Source organism: Acanthochromis polyacanthus, chromosome 10 (genome assembly GCF_021347895.1).
Source record: "Acanthochromis polyacanthus isolate Apoly-LR-REF ecotype Palm Island chromosome 10, KAUST_Apoly_ChrSc, whole genome shotgun sequence".
Taxonomy (NCBI): domain Eukaryota; kingdom Metazoa; phylum Chordata; class Actinopteri; family Pomacentridae; genus Acanthochromis; species Acanthochromis polyacanthus.
The window spans coordinates 18,725,689-18,751,094 of NC_067122.1; the positions used below are offsets into that span (position 1 = coordinate 18,725,689).

General features: G+C 42.9%; 3 protein-coding genes across 3 annotated transcripts; 1 reads left to right on the forward strand and 2 right to left on the reverse strand.

Moving 5' to 3' along the window:
* Positions 1-652: 652 nt before the first annotated feature.
* Positions 653-10,726, reverse strand: LOC110945398 (zinc-binding protein A33-like). The gene is given in 7 exon segments (XM_051954867.1): positions 653-2,117; positions 2,893-2,988; positions 2,991-3,007; positions 4,072-4,094; positions 4,305-4,538; positions 9,203-9,298; positions 10,010-10,726. Coding segments are annotated over 7 exon segments (1,551 nt in total). The 5' UTR covers positions 10,529-10,726; the 3' UTR covers positions 653-1,551.
* Positions 10,727-12,814: 2,088 nt separating this feature from the next.
* On the forward strand, positions 12,815-16,729 carry LOC110972448 (endonuclease domain-containing 1 protein-like). The gene is made up of 2 exons (XM_022222831.2): positions 12,815-14,580; positions 15,881-16,729. Exons 1-2 carry the CDS (start codon positions 14,275-14,277, stop codon positions 16,487-16,489), a joined length of 915 nt encoding a protein of 304 aa, XP_022078523.1. The 5' UTR covers positions 12,815-14,274; the 3' UTR covers positions 16,490-16,729.
* A 3,811-nt stretch (positions 16,730-20,540) lies between these two features.
* Positions 20,541-25,215, reverse strand: si:dkeyp-121d2.7 (zinc finger protein 358). The gene is made up of 5 exons (XM_022222828.2): positions 25,004-25,215; positions 24,287-24,603; positions 22,937-23,217; positions 22,186-22,297; positions 20,541-22,050 (listed from the first exon to the last, which is right to left on the reverse strand). Exons 2-5 carry the CDS (start codon positions 24,591-24,593, stop codon positions 21,011-21,013), a joined length of 1,740 nt encoding a protein of 579 aa, XP_022078520.2. The 5' UTR covers positions 24,594-24,603; positions 25,004-25,215; the 3' UTR covers positions 20,541-21,010.
* Positions 25,216-25,406: the final 191 nt, after the last annotated feature.

Sequence of the window (25,406 nt, forward strand, 5' to 3'; positions counted from 1 at the left end):
AGGGACCTCATCAGCAGTTTGTAACAGCTGTATCGATATATCTTAGGCCTTTACTGTCCTCTGACAGTCAGTGCTTTATTCCAGGTGTTTTAGATTTGAATATTGACTTTTCTTCTCCATCTTTGTACATAGTTTCCTTGTCTCTTCTCTTTTCTATGTGAATAGTTTGTCCTCTTTCCAGTTCTACATGGGGCAGAGGAGGCTGTGTGTCTGTCCACAAAACATATTCTTCAAATATGTTTATCAACCTTCTATAACCTTATCTTTGTTGCAATTTTCAGGCATTCTCACACAAAATCTCTTCTAATTCTGTGCACACTACAGATGGATCCATCTTCGGTTGCTCTTCGTTGTGTTTCTCACATTTTCTCTTAATTAAAAGTTCTTCTGGGAGACATCCAAGTGAAAAGTGTAAGAACAGACTGTTGTAAACATTAGAAAACGTGTGATTTGTGCTCCTCACATAATTTGACTGACTTGACTATTAGTGAAAAATAAAGTGAGATGAAATCCTATCTAATAGCTTTAAGTGCAGCAAAATGAGATTGGCCTCCATATGGTTCATAAAAGCCCAAAGTGGTTTTACACAGAGTGACGCTGCTGTTAAAGTTAGTTTTTGGTGCCCCCTGGTGGAAACAAATGCACCAACAACGACCTCAGGAGGAAATTTAATCATATTATTAAACTCGTGTCAAATATTAACATATCGTGGCTTTAGATGTACATGTCATAAAAATAACAGGATTATATGTATAATGACATTCAAATATATCATGTTATATCATTAGATGTTGTTCTCGAAGCAAAATTAGTAACATTTTTAATACCTTTCTGCCTGATCGTATTTTTAGCAACCAATACGCTTTACTCTTTGATTAAAAGACCAAAACAAACAAACTGTTCACTCTCCATACAAGACCTGTAATTTCTAATTAATATGTAAATCTTTTTTTCTTTTATCAAGAAGAGCTTAAAATATAGTAAGAGTAACTTCTTAAAACATCTGGGCACTGTGGGGTTTAAAAAAAGGCAGAAGAAATAGCACATTTTTTTTAGAAGTATTTTAAAGTGCGGATTAACAAGCATTTTGTGCACTAGTGACAGTTTAAAGCAGCAGGAGGGTTTACGTAGAGCTGAATTAATATAAAAGTACAGTGCAGGTTCTTTGTAATAAAGGATCATGCCTGCCAGTGCAACAGTTGATGTTTTTCTTGTAGTTGTGAAACAACAGCAATGGGGTCTGTGTCTCAGAGAAATAAAATAGATGAAGTTATCCCTATACAGACAATGTTTGATCAGCTAGTTGATTGTTTTTGCTGTTTTCACGTTGGTTGTTAACAGTAAAGTCTTCTAAAGTGTCAGCTTTCCAGTTTATAAGAATTACAGTTGCCTACATGATTATCCTCATGTGGCCAAAAAGTTTGCACAATAAAGCACATGTGAGAACACTAATTAGATGAATCCATCAAAGTTCATTAGCAGTTGAATCTCCTTTTGCAGTTTGCACCTGTGTCTATTAATGCACAGCATCAGTTCTCTGGTAAAAGACTTCTATCCCCAGTGTGGGGTTACTATGGTGAGTGGCTCCCGATTGTGTCCGTTGATGATGGGCCAGGGATTGAAGTAGGGGAAAACAGGCTCTTTGAACTTTGCATCATAGAAGGTGAAGAGGTGGCTCATGTCTCCTGCATCATAAAATGCCACCTGACCACGGCTGTAGTCTAGATAGACCCCCACCCTCCTGGGGGGTTTGGAGGGATACAACAAGCTCTCCTCTGAGTCGGTGCAGGCCTCGTACTCGCTGGTGCCGTCGCCACAGTCTCTCAGCACCATCGTCCAGAAACCGTCATCAGGACAGAGGCTGATCTCATCCTTCCTGTTGACAGAGGCTGTGGCCACACCGAGACCCCACGCTGTTTTGGAGCCCACCTCCACCTCCCAGTAGTGTCTGCCTGAAGAGAAGGCTTCAGAGCCCAGGACGATGTTGTAGCGGGTGAAGCGTTCGGGGTTGTTGGGCAGGTTTGGTTGGATTTTCCCCACCTGGACGCTGGTACAACACGGAGAAACCCACAGACAAGGATAGGCTGTGTCTGGGTTGAGGGTCACTGCTGTGACAGCTGAGAGGACATCAAAAAAAATTAAAAATGGATCAACGCAGCATGTCTAAAGAGAATGACCTGAGAATGACTCCTTGGCGGTGACCTTCAGCGAGATACTGAATGCCTTCCTGCGCAATTAGAGTAAGATGAGCTGGATAAGAGCATCAGCTACATGGATACAAATAAAATATAAATGATGCTACTGAGATGTAACTCTAGAGATTTATTTAATCTGTGGAGATCCGTCTAGTTTTACCGAATCAGTAATACTATATGATGACATGTCTTTGGCAAATTACCTAAAACACCCAAAATAAGTCTTTGTACACGTGAGTACATACTGTCACGACTGAGACTCACCGTCATCCAACTCATCCAGACAGAACGGGTTCATAATAGACTGAATATTGCATGTAAAGTGCAAAAATGTGTTTTATAGCACCAAATTTACATGTCAAATTTAATATTCTAGTCACGTAGAGCTCTACTGAGCCTGTGAAAGCAGTTGTGTAACATCTTCTGTTGCTCAGGAGGAGCTATGACAATGACTGAATCTTTATTTTCTGATCCAGGTTGTTTCTGACAGCCTGCACAAAAACCCTGGAGGGTGGTATGGAAGATGTGGGTGGGTAGCAGGTAGAGAAAATAAAACAATGCTATTGTGTTGCAGCCAGTGTTAAGTAAGAATATCTCCATTGAAACAGTCTTTACTAGTGTGTTCCTGACACATAATGAGCAACAAGTATATTTTTTTCTTGTTCCTCTGCTCAGGGTGGTGATTTTGTCTTCATACCTGGTTGAAAAATGGAGCTCATTTTCCTCCAGGTCCTGTACTGCAGAGGCCCCAGAAACTCTGCTGACTGCAGATCCACAGCTACCTCTGGGGGCGCTCAAACAAGCTCTCAGCCCTGAGAGAGAGAGAGAGACAAACGCTATTATGCAGAACCGCAAAATATCAATTCATTCAGTTTATACAGACAATGGACATTAACAATAAATAATAATGCAAACATCGAAGCAAGTCCATAAAACACAAACTAATAGTGGAAATATGGATTTTATCCTTTAAAGATCATTTGTATCCTTAAAGCCTTTTACTTCAGCATAATAATCTCCAACAAGATCTCTGATGGAAAAAACACATTTGTTTACATGGTGTTTTCTTATATCAGCTTGATTCAGGTGAAGCTCAACAGGGTAACAAATTACTGAATATATTAGTTTTTAGATTTCAATCAAAGGTTTATGAATATCTAGACAGACGTGTGCCTGCATGCTGCTTGTATCTCACACACACTCCAGAATAGTCAGTCATGTTTGCTGCCGTGAAAAGGGGCATTTTGTAATTTATGTGTACAATTTTACCTTGGATTCCCTCAGAACTGCTACATATCATTTCACTATTTAACATGACTCAGAAACTGTAGTTTTAGAGTCTTGTGATTGCCTGATGTTGAGTGTACTGACATTAATTAAGAAATCATGTTAATTTAAATGTTTTTTCCTTCTTAAGCAACACAACACGGGGAATAAGTGATTCAGTCTGTTTTGGTATTTGGCCTCTCTCGTATTCAGATAATGTGTCTCCTTTATAAACTGAAATAAAATGATGAAATTAATCAAAAGTATGTCTTGTCGCACTGGAGAAATAACTGTGCAGTGTTTAAAATTCATTTTAAATGGAACGACTGTCAGATCTACAAAGGCAGTTAGACTTCCTGTTTCTCAGTCGTCACAAACTGACATGAGAAGGTGTTACAAACATGACCGTAAACTACAGTCGTGCCCTCGCATCCTGTTTCAACAAGACTTACAATTAATTGCAAAACAATTAACGACCCACTTGTGACATTTCATGTAGGACAACCGTCACTTAGACATAAAAGAGGAGCTGACCGACATATTAAAGTAACTCCATCAGAAAACACTGCTGTCAAATGATTGTCATTAGATATATATACATGATACTCACCCTCCAATGAAATCTTTAATTCCCTGAAAGAGAGCAGATCAAAACAGGCCTGTGATTACAAAATACTTGAGTCTCTGCTGAAACATGCAGATACCATCTCTGACTCCAGATATTCTTTCAGTTTTCTTTGGCATTTGCTTGGCTGTGACTTCCAGAGCACTCTTTTTACACGTATTAATCGGCCTAGAAGCTGACAAAAATTATGCCACACAACAGATGCCCTCTTCTCTTACCTTGAGTTGCTCTGGGTTTTCTTCTTCCCTCAGTTTGAGGCAAAGTTTGTCGGCCGTAGTTTCCAGTTGGCTGATTTGCTCTGTGGCCTTCGTGAGCGCCTCCTCTAGCTGGTTGAGTTTCTCCTCTTTCTGCTTCTGCAGTTTGTCCTTAATGCGCTCCTCCTCCTCCATTAGGAATTCTCTCAGACGGCCCAACTCTGCACTGACCAGCTCCTCCAGATCTCCTGCTCGCTCCTGAAACACAGAGAGCACAAACACATTTTATAGCCTTATAAACTGAACTGAAAAATGGAGGTTCTGTGTTTAGTTTTAGTCAATCAGGTGAAATAAAAATCAAAAACAAGAAAGTTAATGAAAAAAAGACAGGAAAAAGTTTGTTCGTCCAACCAATACTAGTCAGAGCTTTTACCTGGATAGCCAAAAACATGAGGGAAAGAAAAAATCTGAGTTCAAAGTAAAATCTATTTATACTAACTGAGTTATGTAAGGGCAGTGAACTGCTGTGCTGTTTGGATGAACCTTTGAAAGACGCTAAACTGACAGAAACAGCGTGATGTTTGCTGGTCATTTTGTCAGGAATGCTTCTTCTAGTAACTTCATTTTCTGCTGGAAATGTCTTAAGTTTGATTCAATTAGCCAGTTTAATGCATAAAACACAGCAAAACACCAGAAGCCCTACAACACGTGAGGATCTTGTGTGCTTTAAACAGCGTCAACACGTATTTTTTCTTATGTAATTTTCAGGAGGATGTTTATTTCAAGCTTGCATTGATACAGCTGAGATAGGTAGAACTTTTGAAAAGGCAATAAAATAAAAAAATGAATGAAAGAATCTGATGTGATTTTGAGTTGTTGTGTTCAACCGGTGACGCCTGAGCTTTAACTGTGTTTGACTTTTGCTCACCAGTGCTCACCATTTTGCAACACAGGTGCATCACAATGACAATGTGTTGACAAGATGTGTCTAAACAGGTGAAAAGGGCTTATGGTTTTGCCAAAAGAGTGACTGATTCAATAAGTGGGTTCAGGCAACTGAGAATTTGGTTCAGACAATAGAGTTTAGTGTTTTAAGGCCCGGTCACACTGCCCGAACTTTGCTGGAGCGTTCCTGGAGCGGTGATAAAAATTAATCACTGCTCGTAACCGTTCACCACCGTTTAACAGAAGTTGGCCCCCGTTAAAGCAACGCCGTATGCGCTCGGCCACCGCTGATGTTTTTGGAGGGGCCCTCCTACCGCTCCGAAAGTTTTGAGCTGCACAAAATATTGCAAGTGGTGAGGAGGGGGCAAAGTTCACCCCCGCTCCACCAACACCCAGTCAAAGTTTGGCACCGCTTTACGCAAGTTCGTGGACGCTTGGGTCCGCTAGGCCAACGCAGAAATCTTGAACGCTGGACCAGCGCTGCTTCGCCAGCGTTGCCCGGGCGGCGATTAAACGTTGCACAAACTTCGGTGGAGCGGTTGTAAGCGTTTTACGAGCGGACACCGGGTTGCTGGAACGGTGTCGGGCGTTGAAGCAGCGATCCATGGCAGCGATGAACTTTGGTTTGGCGTTGGTATAGAGGTGTCGGAGCGGGACCAGAATTTGGCTATAAATACGGGGAGAAATGGACCAGGAGCTCATTTATCGAGCTGCCGTTGAGTTCAGACCTCATCTATATCGAATTTGCTCAAAGTTACAGTAAAACTGTATCACCATGGATGCTGAGAGACTTGCTATTATTGGTGCACTAGTCCAGCAGCAGAATCAGAACCTCCTCAGATTGCAACAAGCTGTTGACGGAAGGAGAAGAGAGAGAAGAAGGAGAGACAGAGTTGTGTGGGTCAGACAGTGAATACTGAGAAGGCCTGAACATGGACTGTATGACAAGCTGATGGTGGAGCTGAGGAATGAGGATCCAGGAGCCTTCCAGCACTTCTATCAAAAATCTATCAGAACTTGTATCAAAACGATCCGTTCAGCTCGGTAGTCACAAGCACTGTTGCCAACTCCTCAGTAAGGAAAGTCGCTGTTGGCTGTCCTAAAAGTCGCTAGAAGTCGCTAAATGACGTCATCGCCTACTTTGCATATTTCCCAGTTTGCATGTAATCAACGTTGTAGGAGAGAGGAATAACGTTGTGGAATAGACCAAAAAGTGAGTATAAAACACCCAAAATATGTTTTTTCACTAGAGGCTAAATGCTGTGGTTTATTTTAGCATGACAGTGAAGAAACATTTTTGTTTATATGGCTCCGTAAGTCTGGATGGGATCTGTAGTGACTTTGCGCATGCGCGATTCATCTGTCGTCTGGCCACGGAGTGATGTGGGTCTCCCCCTCACTGGGTCTGCTGCGGGGTTACTGGACTGACAGCCTGTGCTCTGGGAGGGGGAGAAGCTCACAGCAGCACCTGCTGCTTGTTGAAAACAGTAACTGCAGAATGAGCTGAGTTTTCCTATCGGACTCTCCAAAACGGCAGAAAAAGTCGCTAGATTTGTCGCTAGTCGCTTTTGGGAAAAAAAAGTCGCTAGAGCTTTGAAAAGTAGCTAGATTTAGCGAGAAAGTCTCTAAGTTGGCAACACTGGTCACAAGCGGTATGCCGCTAAACCAACTTTATACCTCCGCCGAGCCAACGTCCGCATGCGCAGAACGCCGCTAAACCAACGCTCGCTACCGTTCGCTACCGCTAAACCAACGCGGCGACGAGCGTTGTCGAAATTCGGCCCCCCCTCCCTACCGTTCAAGGAACGCTCCAGCAAAGTTCGGGCGGTGTGACCGGGCCTTTAGCAATTGAGAAAAACTGTAATATGATTTGGACACTTGGCAGTGCTCTACACACAACATTTCGAACAGTACATCATCACCTTAAAACATGGCACTTTCTTCAACAGTTATACAACATTACATTTATTTAGAGCTGCTTTTGTGTCCAGCTGATGAACATCCAAGTCCAGACAACCTGTACTCACTCTCGTTTAATCTCCATTTTGGTCTCTACCAACTACTGCAGTTTAGTGTTTAGTGTACAGTAGGCAGGTATTTAAACAGTTGTTTTTTTTTTGCGGTTATAAATGCTGGCAAGAGTGACGAGATTGAACCGAATACTAAAAGCTGAAAAACCAAATGCAAGACTCTGAAATGCACTGACGATCTGAGAGAAACGGCCGAGTCTGTCAAGTAGGTTTGTGAACACACGTGCACATTGCACTTTTTTATGTTGTTCACTTTCTAAAGGTATTGCATCGCAGCTTTAAAGTTACAAAGACATACAAAGACCTTTGTACTGTCTAGCAAACCAGAAAAAAAGTAAGACGTGTGTTAAACAAACAGTTCTCTGCTCTCTCCAACAGTGCAGAAACAAAACTACAATTCATCAGCGCACGGAAAACTGCTCGCTGCTCGGCTGGCATAAAAATAACGAAACAAGCCTAATCTTTGTGAAAATAGCATGATTTATAGTTGAATGACACTAAAACCTGAGATTCAATAGAATATTTATGGTTATATTTCTCTGCTGGTATTGTATAATTTGAGTGCTTTTTCTTTCAGTCACACTTTAACTATGTTGGAACTATATTCAAAAATAAAGATCAGAGATTCTTATAGAGTAGTTTCTTTCTTTTTTTCTCTAAAAATATCCAAATATTACTTGCTGGTTACTCCCATAATCCACCTGACAATACTTTATTCGTACTACAAAGTTGCAAATGTGCAGCTTGTCTCCACAAAATTAGAATCCTATACAACTAAACTGCATTTTCATTTTTTATCCTGACAGAAATGGTATTTCGTTTCAATCTAAATGTGTTTTTTTCCCCTCCGATGATGCAGTCAGAAGAGCTTTCAGTTTGAGTAAACCACAATGTAAATGTAAGGAGGTCTGAGGGGAGAATAGAGGAAAGTACATGAAAGAAGTTTGGTTAAATTTAGGCTGACTCGGTTAGGTTTGGCTAACCCTTCATTTTCTGGGTTACCAGGGTGACGAGTCCTGCCCCATCTAATATATGATCAATTGGCTGAAAGGGAGCAACAGTAAAGCAGTGAAGTAAATGAGAAACATCTGTTGATTTGAAATGTAGTTGCTATATGTCAAATGTAATCTGGCAGACAATATGTTTCCCCCAAAACATAACTGAGAATGCAGTTTAGGTGTACAGAAACATTACCTCGTGGCGACAGTGTTACTGAGATATACAGTGTTGTAAAAAACAACCAGCTGATAGCCAGACTTCTATACTGATGTAATTTTACACAAACCGACACGCAGGAAAAGACAAACTTCCCCTGAACCTTGCTCAACCACATCCTGTCAAACCAACGGAGAAACAGAGAAGTGAAAATCTGTGAGTCGACACATAAAGTGGGTCAAACAAGCAGAGCAAAATACACTCGCTGAGACATTCAAACACGCAAACAGACGGGGCTGAGCAGAAAGAGACAGTTTGTAGTGACTTACAGCAGGGAGATGTGAAGTTATCTGCCGCAAACACAAACCTCATATCTGTTTCTGACACACACTGACCTCAGTTTTAGGTGAATCCTGCTGTGGTGGAAAAACGCAGATAATCTAAACTCTGTCAGCAGTTATCCATGAGGGTGTGTGGCATGTAGAGTTTGTGTACATTCCGTAAAAATGTGTACGTGAAAGAAGACAGACAAGTGCATCGGTGAACCACCTATTTCATATCAGGACAAGCCTCCAGGTAATAACGAGAATCAAACCAGGCTGAGTAACAACCTGCTACGTCACCGTCAGTCATAATTACAAAGAGTCATTCCTCACTCATGTCTGTCTGACAGGTTGAGGTGGAAGAATGCAGGTGAGCATTTCCAAGCCGCCAGTATTTCAGGTTATATTCGCACTCAAGCGTTTTGTTCTTACCTTCACAAAGCAGACAACAAAACAAACATGTGGATACCTTTATGAGGAGGATCTTTTCATTGGTTTGGCTTTGGAAGAGTGTCGCCTCTTCAGTCTGTCGCTGAACCTTCTCAAGAGCCACTGACAGCTTCTCCTGTTGAAAACAGACATCACATGCAAAAAAAAGGAGAGTTGTTACAAAGTGGAACTGGTAAGCCGGATTATACACAGCTAATGTGATTGCTGCCTCATTCTGAAAAACAACATCCCATCTTTAACGCAAGTCATACGACAGCCAGCCATCCTCAATTCTGACCCATCAAATCTGACAAAATGGGAGTTTAGCACCAGCACAAACATGTTACAGCACACAGCGGGTCCTGTCCGAGCGAGTCTGAAAACAAACCCAGCTGCACAGTTAAAAGTCGTGAGGAGCTCACACTGGCCTGCTGAATTCCTGTAAAACACAAAGTACCCGGAGGGCTGCCGGGACCTGCAGGGAGTGTGCTGTTAAAAACACACAACTGCCATGTCAGAACAGCCGCTCCACCAAAGGCCTGTTCACTCACACTGAAGCAAATCAGGTTTGGTTTTAATTAGAAAGTAGGCTTGATTGGGATTTGAGGAATGTTTTGACACGTATTTCACTCAGCGAACCAGGAGAAGAGTGTTGAATGGGCGTTGTGAAGTGGCACACCCTGAAAGAACAGATTTGACGCCACAGAGCAAACATGGAGCAGAAAATAGAGAATTACATAAGAGAAGGTTGGTAGATCCAAACTCATGATAGTGGCAGAAGTGGTTTACAAGCCTGATCTGAAGTTTACAGACATATTTAAGTGTGAGGAAAGCTTGGAAACAGTACCTTGTAGTTCTCAAAGGCCTCAGTAATGGGGATGACATTGTGGGTCTTGTGGTCTCTGGACATCCCACACACCAGACAGATGGGCAGCTGGTCGTCCTCACAGTACAGCTTCAGCTTCTCCTCATGCTCCTCGCACATGTCCATACCGAGGCGCGGCCAGTGTCCGATGGAGGACGCCACGCTGCTCATGCTGGACCCGGGCTCTCGTTCCTCCGGCATCTCCAGCTCCCCCTCCAGCTCCCACCCCAGCGTCCCCCCGGCCGCGTCCACGGCCCGGGCTCTGCGCACGCTGTCCACGACGTTGCACAGGAGCGAGTTGGGTCGAAGTTTACGCGCACACGACTTTCTACACTTCGGGCAGCTGGACAGCTCGTCGGCTTTGGCCTCCCAGCACTGGATGATGCACACCTGACAGAAGTGGTGTCCGCACTCGAGGATCACCGGGTCTCGGAACAGCTCCAGACACACCGGACAGGTGAGCTCCGACTGCAGCTCCTCAAGCGCGCTGGCCTCCGCCATTCTCCGCTGCGCACATAGTCCTGAGAAGGAAGTGCCTGATGGAAACGCTGCGACAAGTAAAGACTAGAAGACTGTTCTTCCGTTCTCAGAGAGTAGAGAGAGAGAGAGAAGGAGAAAGAGGGAGGGGTCTGACAGAACAGCAAAACGCTTTTACGGAAGAGACTGGCGTGTAGAGACAAGCTCAGAGCCCAGCAGATGTGCAGAGAGACGAAAAGTAAGTAAAAAAACAAGTCTGCTGTGATTCCCCTGATGAGCAACTTCACCCTAATCATGTATTTCGAAGTTCCATCTAATAACGTGTGGATTTAAAATCACAGTATCAATATATATAAAATCTGTTGGGTTGTAAATGTGAAATGTGTTCAAATCATTAGTCAGCTGACACGAAGAAGAGATTAATAAAAAAAACAAACACCTGAACTCAACATCAGAACACTTCTAGCGGAGTTTTTTTTTTTTTAGCAGAAAAGTTGGATCCAGACTTCTTGTGTTATCCCCATAACACTCATGTAAGAGAGTATTTGGGAAGCATAAGGGAGTTTTAAGGTTTCATTCACTGTGTTTCAGACTATAAGTGTGGTGCAAACTTATTTCAACACAAAAAACAAAAAACAAAGCATGTTTTAACTGTCTTTTTCTTTTTTTAAGGATTTGCTGTTATGTTACAGACCTTAAACACAACCTTGTTTTTGGTCAATCAAAGAGAATGTCTAGGAAAACGTCAAATAAAGTAACAAAACAACAACAAAAACAATACAAAGCAAACAAATAAACACATAAAAAAGTCCACATCAAAAGTATATGTTTTTATAAATGATAAATTCTTTACAAAATGACTGTAAAATTAAATCATTTCTTACTGTATTTAAATCAGGAAAAAAATGATCATTTAAGAAATATTAAGTACTAATTTGCATGTTGACTGTAAAACCCCCCAACAAATGAACAAAAAAAGACATATCCTAACCCTAATCCTGCTATGTTTAATAAATTAGAGATATTAGCTGGTAAAATCTCAGATAAAGTATAAAATAAAAACAGGCCACAACTGTACATAGTATCCACATTGAAAAGTGATATTTTTACAAACAAAAATTTGTTTTTTTACTGCATAAAATGATGTTTATTTTTCTGTTTTAATCAGCCAAAGATATCAATACCTTACAGATATTCATCATTACTATATTTTTCTTTATTATTATTATTTTTTACCATTATACCGTAATTTTTGTGAGTATTTTCCTGGTATCCTTTCTGAACATTTTTTTCTTCTTTTTTCACAGCGTAGGTAATTTCCAATTCAATGTCCAAAACACACCCTCTGAGTCACTAAAATGAGAAACAAAACAAGGAAGAAGATGAGAAACCAGCTGACACACAATAAGTCAATGAGTAAAGCCTCCTCCATGTAACTCACCTCTGTGTGGAAACAGAAGTTCGATTCCTGGCCATTCATAGATTACACCTCAGCATTAGTGACTGGAAATGGAGCAGCGAAACCAGTTTCACATATCTGACCGAGATAACTTTCTGTGTCATGGACAGTAATCCTTCTGCACAGTGTCGTACCTCTGAAGCATCACTAGATGGCCACGATGTGCAGCCTAAAAGTGTACATTTCCTTGAGATTCATGCAGAATGTCCTCTCTTTGTCGTGGATTTTTTCTTCAGACAGTAAATGAACACTAAATATTTAGACACTGTTCATATATATGCTTTTTTTTTTGCATCATGCCGCTAAGGAGATGCTGTTTTTATTTGGAGGGGGAAGGGGAGTGCTTCATTCAAGAGGTTTATTAATCTTCAGTGACCTTATTTTCTCACCGGATGATCTCACGGCTAACCGAGATAATCTGTAGTCACTCAGACGTCAGGCTTACGCTACACTTCTGTGTGCTTCTTCACAACCCAAAATCCAATCTGCAATTCTATGAGCGCTGATTCCACTCTGATAACAAGGGCAAGGATGGTGAAAAGTGGTAATATTATTTTAACCAGTTTAATGTGTTATTAAAATGCCTCTAAAATCATCAACACAGATTAATTTGTAAGACACTACGCGGTCAATTTTCCTCTTTGTTATTCATTACTTAATCACATTTCTGCGTATATAAGATAGTGTTTAATGGTTAATAGGAACAATTGTGTGTGAATTTTAATCAACATTGTGACCACTGTGCACATGCCTGCAACAGCAATGAAACAAAGAGTTTATCCACTGATAAGCGAACATGATTTTTTTTTTTAATTGTATGAATGCAGATATTTATACATTTGTATAAATATGTAAAACAAGATTCCCATCAGCAGCATCAATGATCCAAACATGAACATTATGACCTTAGCCAAGCGGTTTATATCTGTACAGCGGTTTGGTTTCCCCCAGATGGTTATATTTTCTGCAATCCAGCAATTTTTAAACACAAAATTTTCAGAAATCTTTTCTGGTTGCCACACCAGTTTCGCTGAAGTGACAAATTCTAGATCAGACAGAAACCAAAGGGAGACAGAAAGAGAAACAAAGACAGCTCAGAGAAGTGTGACTGTGTAATTACATCAGTTATTAAATGATTAACAATGAACATCTGTGGATGGATTAACCAGCTGCTGGAGATGGTTTAGGATACTCAGAATGTGTGTTTTTGCAAGTGGACACAGCTCTGCATGTGCATTTTTTCTCCCTTTAATGTTTATTTTTTTCTCGAGCTAGTGTGACAAATTGGTGTCAGAATCTTTGCAGGGAGGTGTTGCAATGCAATGCAAAAAAGGTTCCGCAAGCAGACACTGCTCTGTCAGTTCATGTAGCATTTAGAACATCTTCTTTGTCCTTTTTGGCCTATACATATATGAATGAAGTCAGGATTCAGATCTTTTTGTGATTTAATCAGAAGTCACTTGATTGACCTTTTCCACAAGTCCTTCTTCTCCTGAGATCTAAGGAATCTAAAGATCTAAGAACTTTTTCAAAATCTGTTCCCATTTCTGAGGGAATTCTTTGTCTTTTGAGTTCAGGGATGAACTGTTGTTGAACCTGAGGCCACACTGAATACATTTCCCTCTGCAGTATTCAGAGAAAGTGACAGAATGAACAAAATAGTCTGATTTCTTTCTTTTTGAGATCTTCAAGGTCTCTGGAGAGAGACTGGGAGAATTATGCCTATGGCTGACAAATGTCCTTAAAAAGGGGTACTGTGCAGCTTCTTCTTCAGTGTATGTAAGAGTCTCTGATCTTGTCAGCCTACTGGCACTCTCAAAAGAGGATTCTTTCCACCTGCAGCAGAGAACAACAGCCGAGATTCAGGCTTGCGCATTCAGTCTTGCAGAAATCTAATCGACGCAGGATAATCCAAGCAAAACACGGCTGAAACAGGTACATCTCACCTCAGGGACTTCAAATTTCCAAAGCAGAGAAATGCTCAGGTCACTCGTAATTTCTTCACCCTGTCAGAATTGCCCAAAGACGGGAAATATACGAGGAAAAGACGAAAAAGGATGTTTAAAACAGTGTTTCCCAGAAGGCTGTATGTTTGCTGATTCGCAGGGGAAGTCTGATAGTAATCTGGGGCAGTGGGCGGGTTAAAACTGTCAACCACAGCATTCATGCTGTCAGTATATATATTAAAGGGCACCACAGTGATAGCTGAACTCCGGAGGCTGGTCTGACTGAACAAATAGAGAGGAAGTCAGTCAACAAAGCCTGTGCTTGCTAGCATCTCTCTCCAGCCAACCTGCTCAGCTGTTACAGGATGTCTCAGAGGATTTTACTGCAGTCCTCTACAGGAGCTCTGTTTCTGCTGCTCTCCTGGTCTGTTGGCCTCGTCATCGGAGAGGTCGGCACCAACTTCTCCAACTGCCTCAATTTCTTTTACAATGAAACTCCACCAACATGGGACAAAGCACCAAGATACCAGCCGATATGCCAGCGCTACAAAAACCAGTACCGCTTTGCCAGCCTGTATGACCGTCAGCATCGTGCACCTTTATTCTCTGCGTACATACTAAGTCCTGCAGAGGGTAAACGACCAAATTCCATTTGGAAATATGAACCACAGGTGAGTAAGAAAAGAGGCTGCGGTGTTACAGACCGATAACATTGTGCTGATTGTTGTGTATTCAGATATACTGACATTATATGATGCTTCATATTAACTGTTGGAGAAAAATAGTGTTCCCATGAGGTCAAAAGTAATTTTCTGCAACAGAATATCACTTTGTGTGTATTTTTTTTAATCAAGTTGTTATTGTTAAAGTGTAGAGTTTTGTGTGACTAAATAATTTTCACACAGTCTTTATACAGAAATAAACATTCTGCATTTCCAAGTAATTACATGGGCATTTTAGGACAGGGGCTGCACAGTGGAGTACTGGTTAGCACTTTCGCCTTGCAGCAAGAAGATCCCCAGTTCAAACCCGGGGGTGGGCCTGGGATCTTTCTGCATGGAGTTTGCATGTTCTCCCTGTGCATGCATGGGTTTTCTCCGGGCACTCTGGCTTCCTCCTACAGTCCAAAAATATGCTGAAGTTAATTGATAACTCTAAATTGCCCGTAGGTGTGAATGTGAGTGTGATTGTTTGTCTGTATATGTAGCCCTGTGACAGACTGGTGACCTGTCCAGGGTGTCCCCTGCCTTCGCCCGAGACAGCTGAGATAGGCTCCAGCACCCCCCGCGACCCTAATGAGGATAAAGCGGTGTATAGAGGATGGCTGGATGGATGGATGGATGGATGGATGGATGGATGGATTTTAGGACAGGAAACACTAGAATTTTCCATCCATTCTCTAAACACTGCTTTATCCTCACTAGGGTTGTGGGGGGTGCTGGAGCCTATCTCAGCTGACTCAGGCGAAGGCAGGGGACACCCTGGACAGGTCGCCAGTCTGTCTCAGGGCTACATATACAGACAAACAATCACATTCACACCTATGGACAATTTAGAGTCATCAATTAACCTCAGCATATTTTTGGACTGTGGGAGGAAGCCGGAGTGCCTGGAGAAAACCCACGCATGCACAGGGAGAACATGCAAACTCCATGCAAACTCTTCTCGCTGCAAGGTGAAAGTGCTAACCACTACGCCAGTGTGCAGCCCCACTAGAATTTCTGTATAATTTAAATGTCACTGTAGTCAGTGTATTACTGTGGCAAGTACTATGTTCTTTCAGGCAACTTGAAGCAGAAACACCGTCTTCTAAGCTGTAAATGCAAAAATGCAGTCAGAAGTCTTTTCTGTGGTAAGGTTGTAAAGAGAGGGAATTAACTGCACTGACTCACACTTATGAGACCATTCGACTCAAACTGAATAAAGCATCAATGAACAGAAGAGAATTGTTCTTTGTTGTCTGTCTTTCAGTTGGCGTTTTCCCGTGCGAGCCCAGAAATGAAGCGTTTTAACATCTCTGTTGATCAGAATGTGATAGAAAGTCAGGCGGTGCTTCAGGATTACAGGAACTCCAACTACACCAAAGGGCATCTCAACCCCAGCATGCACCAGAAGACCGAAGAGGACCGAGAGGCCACGTTTACCCTGACAAACATCGTCCCTCAGCGGGCAGGCTCCAACTCTGGCCCCTGGAGCCGGCTGGAGGAAGAAGTGCTGAGAAGGTTCAAGGCCTACTGCGAAGGGCCGATGTACGTGATCACTGGTGGCATGCCTTACGAGTCAGGAGCTCACTGGATTAATAACAGGGTGTCTGTTCCTGAGTACATGTGGTCTGCTTACTGCTGCCCGTCATACAAAGCCGGGCTTCCTGAATCTGTGCAGCAGTTTTTCCCAACATACGCTGCAGTGGGAAGAAATGACCGGAACAGTGGAGAGGAGATTGTGCCAGTTAAGATGAAGGCGAAGGCGAACATACGAGGCTATGACGTGAGGCGGATGCCTTTGGACACACTGGAGGGCATCCTGCAGCGCAGACTGGCCATGCCCATCAGTCTGTTTGATGTAAAGTGTCAGAAATAAAGGGTTACATGTTCAACTCCAGCAAGAGGCCAAGCAGATTTCGCTCGACTTCCTCATAAATTCACTGCTGCATTAATTATAGAATGGGTGTTTGATTAGCCAGGATGTGATGATTGCCTGGTGATGAGCTTATTTGATTTTTTCAAATTGATATTTTCCTCTTGTAAATGTCATATTTGGATACCTTCATTAATTGCATGGCTTACTAATAAAACAAAACTGAAATGTGCAAAAAGAAAAGTCTCCTACTGAGTTTTAATGTTTTTTTAATATCACTGATAGGCCCAAACACACTAAAATTAATTACTGATACCACAGCAATGTGTAATTTGTTGCAACATCCCTGAAAGTACTGGGTTTGTACTGAATGAACAAAACAGAGCAGTAAATAATAAACAACACAGCAGACTTTATATCAGCTGATTATGCACCTCACAAATACACTGTTGTACTTTTCCTGAAGCAGATCTTACCGAGGCTACCTTGAAAAACACATATTTGTCCAAATAAAGGTTTAAAGACCTTTCCTTTCCAAGATCAGGTACAGTATGCAGCCAGCCTGCTGCAGGATGTTTCAAAACTATTTCTAGATGAAAGAGAGTAAAATGTTTGCATTAATGTGGTTTGAATGAATGTGGTGTTTGTAAAATTCTGTGCAAAACTGAAGGAAAACAATGAAAGGTAGATCAGGAAACCTTCACTTAAATGGAGACTTTAACAGAGAACTACTTCTCCTGATCGTTATTGGTACATTCAAACAAGAGCAAATTATCAAAAAGCGTAAAAAGCACTTTTTTAAAAAAAGTTGTTTTGAAGAAATTTGCTGCAGGTGGGTGTTTTGTATTCTGGCATACGGCGGGCTTACCAACACAGAGCATGAGTCTGTGAAGGTAAGCCGACCCAGAACATTTGCAGAGTGCAACGTTTACTCACATCTATAAATACATCAGTGACAAGCAGTTGGTTTGCATATAGGTGCTAATCAATGACAAAAGGGAACAAATCAGGGGGTAACTAAAGGTGCCGGAGTCGAGGAGTGACACTAGGAGGTGTTTCCAGATGTGTAATTTTCTTCATCAGGTGGAAATACACAAAATACTGAAGTACTCTCTTTGGAGTACTGATTATATTAATATTTTGGAGTACTTGTTATTTGAAACTCTGAAAAATGTGTTAATATAAAACTAAGCAGATACTGCTCTAGTCAGGCCAAACAGTCCCTTTATAAAGGTAGAAAAGATAAAGTTTTAAATATTGAGGTGAAAACTGCAATATTTGTGTCTGTGGCACAAATCTGAGAGAAAATTTTGTGTTTTGTTTTTTTTCAAAAAACTCTGAAATAAACTTAAAATTAAACTGCAATTGAAAATAAAATCATATTTTTTGACAGACTGAGGCAAAATGACTGAAACTGAGGATTTTCCTACAAACAAACTGAGCAAAAACAACATAAAGAGGCTAGCCTAGACAACCCACGGCAACGAATTTAATTCTCTGCCAGGGTGGGTCTAGTTACCCTCCATAAGGCTCGAGGTTCGATGCTCCTAAAACTGTCCGGACCAATCACCATGAAGTGTAGAGTCAGAAGGCGGGCGTAACTAAGTGACGACAGAGGCGCGACGATTCTGACAGAAATAACCGGAAACAACTAGCCTAGCCGCGCTAGACAACCCACGGCAACGAATTTAATTCTCTGCCAGGGTCAACAACCAAAACGACAACAGTCGTTGAGCTCCATTAGCACCGACTCTGAATAATCTTTCTGTTAACATGTCTGTAATATACTTGAGCTTCACCCATTGACTGTATAAATAAGGCTTCACCGAACTACCGCACCAATAGTGCATCCTCCGATTTCCAGCACTATGTGGAGCTTTTATATTCCCATTATGTTTTCTGGTTCCCACAACAAATAGAGAGAGGAAGACAGAAGGAAGATCAGATCACACAGCAACCAATGAGAGACAGGACGAGAAACAAAGACAGCCGACGTGCTAAAAGCAATGCGATTGTGTGATTATAGCAACTATCAAATAATCGGCAGTAAACATCTGAGGGTGCATTAAACAGCTGCTGGTGATGTTTTAGGACACTTCGGATCAAAATGAGTGCTTGCATCATTAAGCTTTATACGCATCTCAGTCAGCACACAGCCCTGCACGTTTTTTTTCTAAACCTCTGAGTCTCCCGGGATGGTTCATATGTCTAGACAAAGTGTGATAAAAGAGGAGACAAACTCTGCAGGGAAATGTTGCAAGAGGCCTCTGGTTCTTCCAGCCATTAAAAAAAAAAACTGTACCTAAACTGGGCATGAGACAGCTACTAGCAGCAAGCAAGCAGAAACTGCTCAGTCAGTTCCTGCAGTGTTTGCAACATCTTCTTTGTGGCCTCAATATTATCAGAGTGCTGTGTGTCAGCAGGCTGTCATGGTGCGACTGAAGGAAATCCAGTATTATACCTGGAATATATTCGAGATGCAGGCATTCTGCTTGGACGTAAACAGATTTCTAGGTCAGTCTTGATGCTCAGTAAAATGCATTTCATGATTTTCTGCTGAAGTGGATACAAAGGGGTCCTCGTTTGAATTGAAATGATTATCGCCAGAATTTTTTTTTACCAAAAGGAAACACTGTTAACAAAGAAACACATTTTGTTCAGCATAATCAATAGAGACTTGGCCTGTAATGTGTACACAAAATAGGATGCCTCTAAATAAATATATAAATATTTTTAAAAATATTAATTGCCTGACACTGTGCTTATTTTAATACCAACCAAACAGCAGGAAGTCTCAAAATAGATACCTTAAAAAGTCTTTAGTTTATTGATGCAAGTTTAGAATGCTGTTTATCCATTCATTTTATACTGAACAATGATGACATGTTTATTAAACTGTGCAAGAATATAGGGAAATAATGAATCAGCTGGAATGAAACCTCGACCAGCGCACATTCACATTTATGTTGATTTCATAAGATCAGCTGTTCTCTTCAAGCAGAGGCAACTTCTTTTACCCTCGTGTTGCCCTGTGGACTAAAACTGACCCGTTTTAAAGTTTGAAAATGTGGTAAAAAATATATATATTTTTTCACTGTGAAACTTCGGATGTCCACATTTTCAACATTTTTGTGAAATCTTTGAACATTTTGTGGCGGAAAAAAGAAATGTTAAAAATGTTTCATTCACAAAAAAAATCAACCAAAATCCAGCGAATTTTGCGGGATTTTGGTTGATTTTTTTGGTGAATGCTCTTAAAGAAAATATTAGAAGTTTTACTGATATATATGTAATCACTTTCGATATTTTTAGGATTTTTTGGAAGATTTTTATTCATTTCTGAAATTTACACAAATTTTCTTGCCAAATTTGGGGGATTTTTTAAAATAAATTTTTAAGGGAAACTTTAAAGGAATTACTGGAATTTTCTTCCTGAAGTTTTGCAAATTTTCAGAAATTTGGGGGATTTTTGGATTTTTTTTCTGACAAGAATCAATATTTTTTGGTGCCAGAAAATAAGGACAACAGGAGAGTTAAAAAGTAGAAATACACAAACTACTGACACTCCCCCTCTCTCTGTGTCCTCTTTGACAGTCTTATTTGAAACTTTTTTTCATGAATTGTAATGAAAATGAGTCAGATGTTGCGTACATACAGTGTCTATTTGTGTCTATTGAGTTGTCACCACTCATTTCTGAACAAATCTTTTTTCTAAATTGCTTTTTCATTATTTGCATTTGATGTCCCTATGACAGTATTTTCCCAAACTACATGAATAGCTGAACCGCTAGGAAGAAAATATGAATACTGAGCTTGCTAACTCTGAATACAACAGGTAGGCAGGTCTGAGTTTATTATATCATCAGAAAAACCAGGAATAAACCTTTCAATAGGGTATCTGCACACAAGCAAAGTGCAAAATAAGATTTTAATTCAGTAATAAATGTTTTATCAAAACGTTGCCTCGAGGATCGGAGAAGAATGTTGATGATGAATGGGATCTTGTAACTTATTCACTAACTCAAGGAAGCAAAGACTGAAATGGATAAAGAGCTTTCTGATGAAGTGAAATGTTTATTTCTTAACAATATGACCAAAACACAAACATACAAAATACCAAACTGTCAATTATATTGTCAGAGAAAAACAAGGCCATCAGCTGTAACATGAGTTAATTGATAAAAAGATAAAAATACATGATTTATTCATCATCATAAATAAGCCATAGTTTTGTACATACATACAAATGAAGACAGCACTAGTTACAATGGCTGAATGGCTGAGTTTGATTTGATTTCTCCTCTTATACAGAAACACCATGTATAACCGACTTCCAGTCAACTTTGGAGTTGTGCCTTCGTTATTTACTCGACAAAATCATCCACACGCATTTGTGCTTCTTTGTTTAAAGATTAATCACTGAGAAAAATACAACCAGTCACATTCATCTGCTAAGTTCTATCTCGGCTGATTAAAAACCAGCTCTTCCTTTCAAGTTCTGTCAGAGATTTTAAAGAGGAGGCTTTAAAAACACTGGTGGTTCTTCAGCTGCTCCACATCACTGAAGCCTCTCCCACAGTTGGAGCACTGGAGTGTTGCTTTTTCGCTGTTGTGTATGAGCTGGTGTCTCTTTAAATACTCCACACGGCTGAAGCGTTTCCCACACGCCTCGCAACCGTACGGACGTTCACCTGTGTGGATCCTCTGGTGCCGCTCCAGGTTGCCTAGGCGACTGAAGCTGCGTCCACACTGCGGGCATCGGTGCGGCCTCTCGCCCGTGTGCACCAGATGATGGCGTTCCAGGGAGCGCGAGTGCGTAAAGCGCTTCCCGCAGATCTCGCAGCTGTGGGGCCGCTCGGCAGCACAGGCGCACTCGTGGTTCTTTAGAGCCCAGGCGTGGCTGAACGTGTTGCCACAGTGGGCACAAGGGAAAAGGCTGTCCTCTCCTCCGCTGTTCTGTAGATGGGCGCCCCCTAGTGGACACGGGTGCTCCTCCAGCTCTGCCTCCGTAGTGAAGCCTCCTCCACACTGTGGGCAGAAGTGGAGCAGGTCGCCGCCACCCTCCTCTTCGCCTCCGCTCTCCCCGACGCTCCCCGGAGCAGACAGGTGGGGTAGGTGCTCCGACCCTCCGTGCTCCACTGCGTCCTCTCCAGGCACCGAATCTCCCTCTCTCAGCTTCTTGGACCAGCCTAACCTCAGCTCAACTCCAGCGATCAGTCCGGCCCTCACCCCGTCCTTCACCCTGCTGTGTCCTATCTGGTCCTCTCTCTGCAGAGTGGGTGGCTGAGGCTCCAGCTCCCCGTCCTGCTCCATCCCATCAAGACCGATGTACTTTGGGGCCAAGCTTATCTCGCTCCCTTGCACCACTTGTGGGCTTGGGCTGGCAGGCTGAGAAGTCGTCATGGCAGCCTGCTCACGTCCCCTCTCAGCTCTTAGTGCAGACTCCAGACCCCTCAGTTCATCCATCGTCATGCCCCCGTCCGGTGGCTCTGCTGAGCCCACCTCCCAGTCCTCCTCTTCCCTCTCCCCTGGATGTAGAGTCGGGGGCCGGTCTGACAGCTCTCCTGGGTAGACACAAGGTAGGAGGTGTGAGTGAGAGAGCTGGGGTGAGCAATCATTTCCACTTTCTTTCAAACTACCGTCCTCTGGACATTTCACTAACTTGCCCTCCCTCAATCAGTGAGTCCTGGGCTCATTACCTTCGCTTTGGGCTCTGGAGCAAGTTTGGAGGTTCTGGTCGGGCGGATCCATCTTCAAAGCCTCCTTGATTAGCTGGAGAGAGGCTGGCTGATAGCCCTCTGTTTGAGAACACTGCACGGAGATGCACACAGAGCTATAACAACTGAGTCCAGGTGGAAAATGATATTTACTACTTCATTTATAAACGTGTTTTTACACATTGATTTGTCAACTAAGATGAAACATTAATTACAGCCATAGTTAATGAACCTACCAAAACAAACGTTTACGATGTGCCTAAAAACAAAACTATATGGTTGAATATATCTCTTGAAAGCTATTTATTTAGCCTTAAAACACCTTGAGCGATATGATTATTAACACATTCTGCACATTTTGAATATTCGGATACAGAAGTGAAGAGTGGATCTGTGCCAAGCCACTTGGTTATGTGGCAGAACAGCAAAAAGCTTCTCACCTCTAGCAGTAGTATTTCTCCCTAAAAGCTGCCGTACTTGAGATGTGAAGAGCCCTACTCAACGGGCTCCTCTGGAAGCTAAATATCAAATCAATAGCCTTCTCTTCATCCACTACATCTCTGCCGTGACTTAAAGGCTGGAAATTACAAGCAAAACTCTCTCTCTGTGTTATCTCACTCTCTGTTTTTCTGTCTGCATTCTCTCTCAGCCTATATGAAGCTGCTGAGCGGTGCAGAGATGCTGTGCCACTTTCTCCTCCTACTCCTCCTCTGAGAAAGCCCGTCTCCCTCACCTCCTCTTTGATGTTGGCCGTCTCCTCCCCCTCACCGCTGAGGCTGCCCTCCCCTTCCTCGTCCTCCACCATCCCTCCCTCATCTTCTTCATCCCGGGGGAACTGGATGAGGTACATCTCTCTGGCCTCCTTCCCCCCTCTTCCTCCTGCTCCTGCTATCATGCCCACAGCTCCTCCACTTCCTCCTCCCACACCACCGCCGCCACCTCCTCCTTCCTCCCACACACCTCCAGGCCAGCCTTTGCCATAGGCTGCTGCTGGGCCCTTTTTTGACTTGCCTCCTGTGGTGAAAGGAGGGGGTGATGAAGGACGGGTGGGAGGGAGGGAGGTGAGAGGAGGAAGGGAGGGGAAGGTGGAGAAGAGACAGGAAGGAGAGTGAATGAAATATGAGGGGGAGAGAGAGACAAGTGGGAGGAGATGATTGGAAGGCCAGGGAGAGAGGGATGAAGGAGAGAAGAGACGGGTGGAGGAGAGGTAGGGGGAGAGAGGAGAGGGAGCAGGGGGAGGAGTAGGAGTGAGCATAGTGAACGAGTGAGGAAAGAGAGAGAGAGAGGAGGGGAGGCGTAGAAGGACAGACAAGAGAGCGGGAAGGAGAGGAAAAACATGTGACAGGGAGGAGAGGAGCGAGCGAGGCCGAGAAGAGAGGAAGAAGTGGAGTTGGCGGGGGTCACAAGGGTGGGAGGAGGAGGAGGAGGAAGACAGTGAGGACATGTTGAAGGGGAAAAAGATGGGGGTAGGATGAAGAAGTGAGAAGAGGAGAGAGAGAGAGAGAGACGAGAAGTGGAAGTGGAGAGTATGTAATTACGGAGGGTGGCGGCAGCAAAGAGAAGCAGGAGAGGAGTGAGGGAGGAAGAGGAGGCGGGGGGAGTGTGTGTGTGTGTGTGTGAGTGTGTGTGAGTGCAACGTGATGATGGAGGAGGAGGAGGCGGGGGAGGGAGAAGAGGAAAAGAGGAGGAGGAGGTGGAGATACAGGGAAGGAGGTGGGGGAGGGAGAGGAGCAAGGCAGGGAGGGAGGGAGGGAGTGAGCAGAAGCACAGAGGAGTGGGAGGGACAGAATGCAGTGGAGAGAGAGAGGAGAGGGGGAGGTGAAGGACAGAGGGAGCGATCATGAAGAGGAGGCGGAGGAGGAAGGGAGGAGGGAGGAAGGGAGAGATCAGCTCTTGCCAGATGGTTTCCAACAAAACAAGTGCGTCTTCACATGAGCCATGGCTGCACAGCAAGAACACTAATGTGAAAGAACACATTTATAGCACTGACATATGTGTTGATAAGGTGCTATTTAACTAATATGGCAAAATGTGCTGAAAGCACACCAAAAAAGCTCCAGTCAAGTCATGCAGAAACACTTACGGGTTGTGTCAACTTTTCGTTTCTGCCGCCCTCCAGCCTCGTCCTCCGCCGCCGCTGTCAGTCCGGCGTTGCGGCGGTTCGCAGCCCAGCCCATGCCGTACTTCCGCTCGGTTCTCAGCTTGTTCTCGGTGAGCCGGAGCCGCAGTTTCAGAGTCTCGTTCTCTTTCCTGTTGAGGGACAGCTCCACCAGATAGTCGTTCACCGTGTCTTGGAAGAGTTTGGTGATCTCACACACCGAGGCTCGGATCAGGCTGTCCATCACGGCGGTCAGATGGGTCTCAAACGTGGTCACCGATTCCTCCATCATTTCGGCAGACCTGGTGGTGGTTCAGTAACACATTTATGCTGTCATAAATACATTTAGGGATCGGTAAAGTTTTATCACGTCTCTTCGGTGTGCATCAAACATCTTCATCGCAACTCAGTTAACTTGATTAGTTAGCTTGATGCTATAAATCTGAACACTTGTGACAGGGATCGGTGAATCCACTCACTAACGTTATGTTTTTTTAATCTGTTCAAAACTATTCCTTGACGTTTCAACTAAATTGTGACACAGCAGCCAAATAAATGCCAAATACACAGCCTGCGCCCAGCTAGCTTGTTGTTAAACTTGTATTACTGATCTATGCAGTAATGTTAAAGTAAAGGGGAGCAGCTGCCTCTGTTCCATTGGAAAGTGCTAGCAGCTCGGCTAAATTAGCTTTGTATACGTACCGTTTGTTAGATGCAACCCGGAGGAGCAACTTATAGGCGAAAAATGACGACACACGGTGTGATTTCACGGTTCGCGGAGGAGCCTGGCAGCTGTTGTTGAGCGCAGAGACGCGGCGACAAAGGAAAGCTCCATCCAACTTCAGCCCTCTCTCTCTCTCTCCGCTACTGTTTTCCTTCTCGCCTCCTTCAGCGCTGCTTGTGATGCTGGAGGACACTGCGCATGCGTGCTACCGTAATTACCCTACTCAGGAGCAGCCGCACCGTAAAAGCACATTCTTATAGTTTTCGCACATAATTTTCTGTATAATGTGAGTTCAACAGTGGTCTTGGGGATTTTTTTTTAAAAAAAATTAGGAAATAATAACGCGAGAAACTAAGGTTCCTGTTGGTTTTGTGTTTGTGC

Excerpts from the sequence above, each read along its gene's own strand:
- si:dkeyp-121d2.7 (XM_022222828.2), bottom strand. The coding sequence starts at position 24,593 with ATGATGGAGGAATCGGTGACCACGTTTGAGACCCATCTGACCGCCGTG. Across the intron at positions 23,218-24,286 it reads ACGAAAAGTTGACACAACCC|GAGGCAAGTCAAAAAAGGGC; the intron begins GTAAGTGTTTCT and ends CTTTCACCACAG. Across the intron at positions 22,298-22,936 it reads CGGCCAACATCAAAGAGGAG|TGTTCTCAAACAGAGGGCTA; the intron begins GTGAGGGAGACG and ends ATCTCCGTGCAG.
- LOC110972448 (XM_022222831.2), top strand. The coding sequence starts at position 14,275 with ATGTCTCAGAGGATTTTACTGCAGTCCTCTACAGGAGCTCTGTTTCTG. Across the intron at positions 14,581-15,880 it reads TTTGGAAATATGAACCACAG|TTGGCGTTTTCCCGTGCGAG; the intron begins GTGAGTAAGAAA and ends TCTGTCTTTCAG.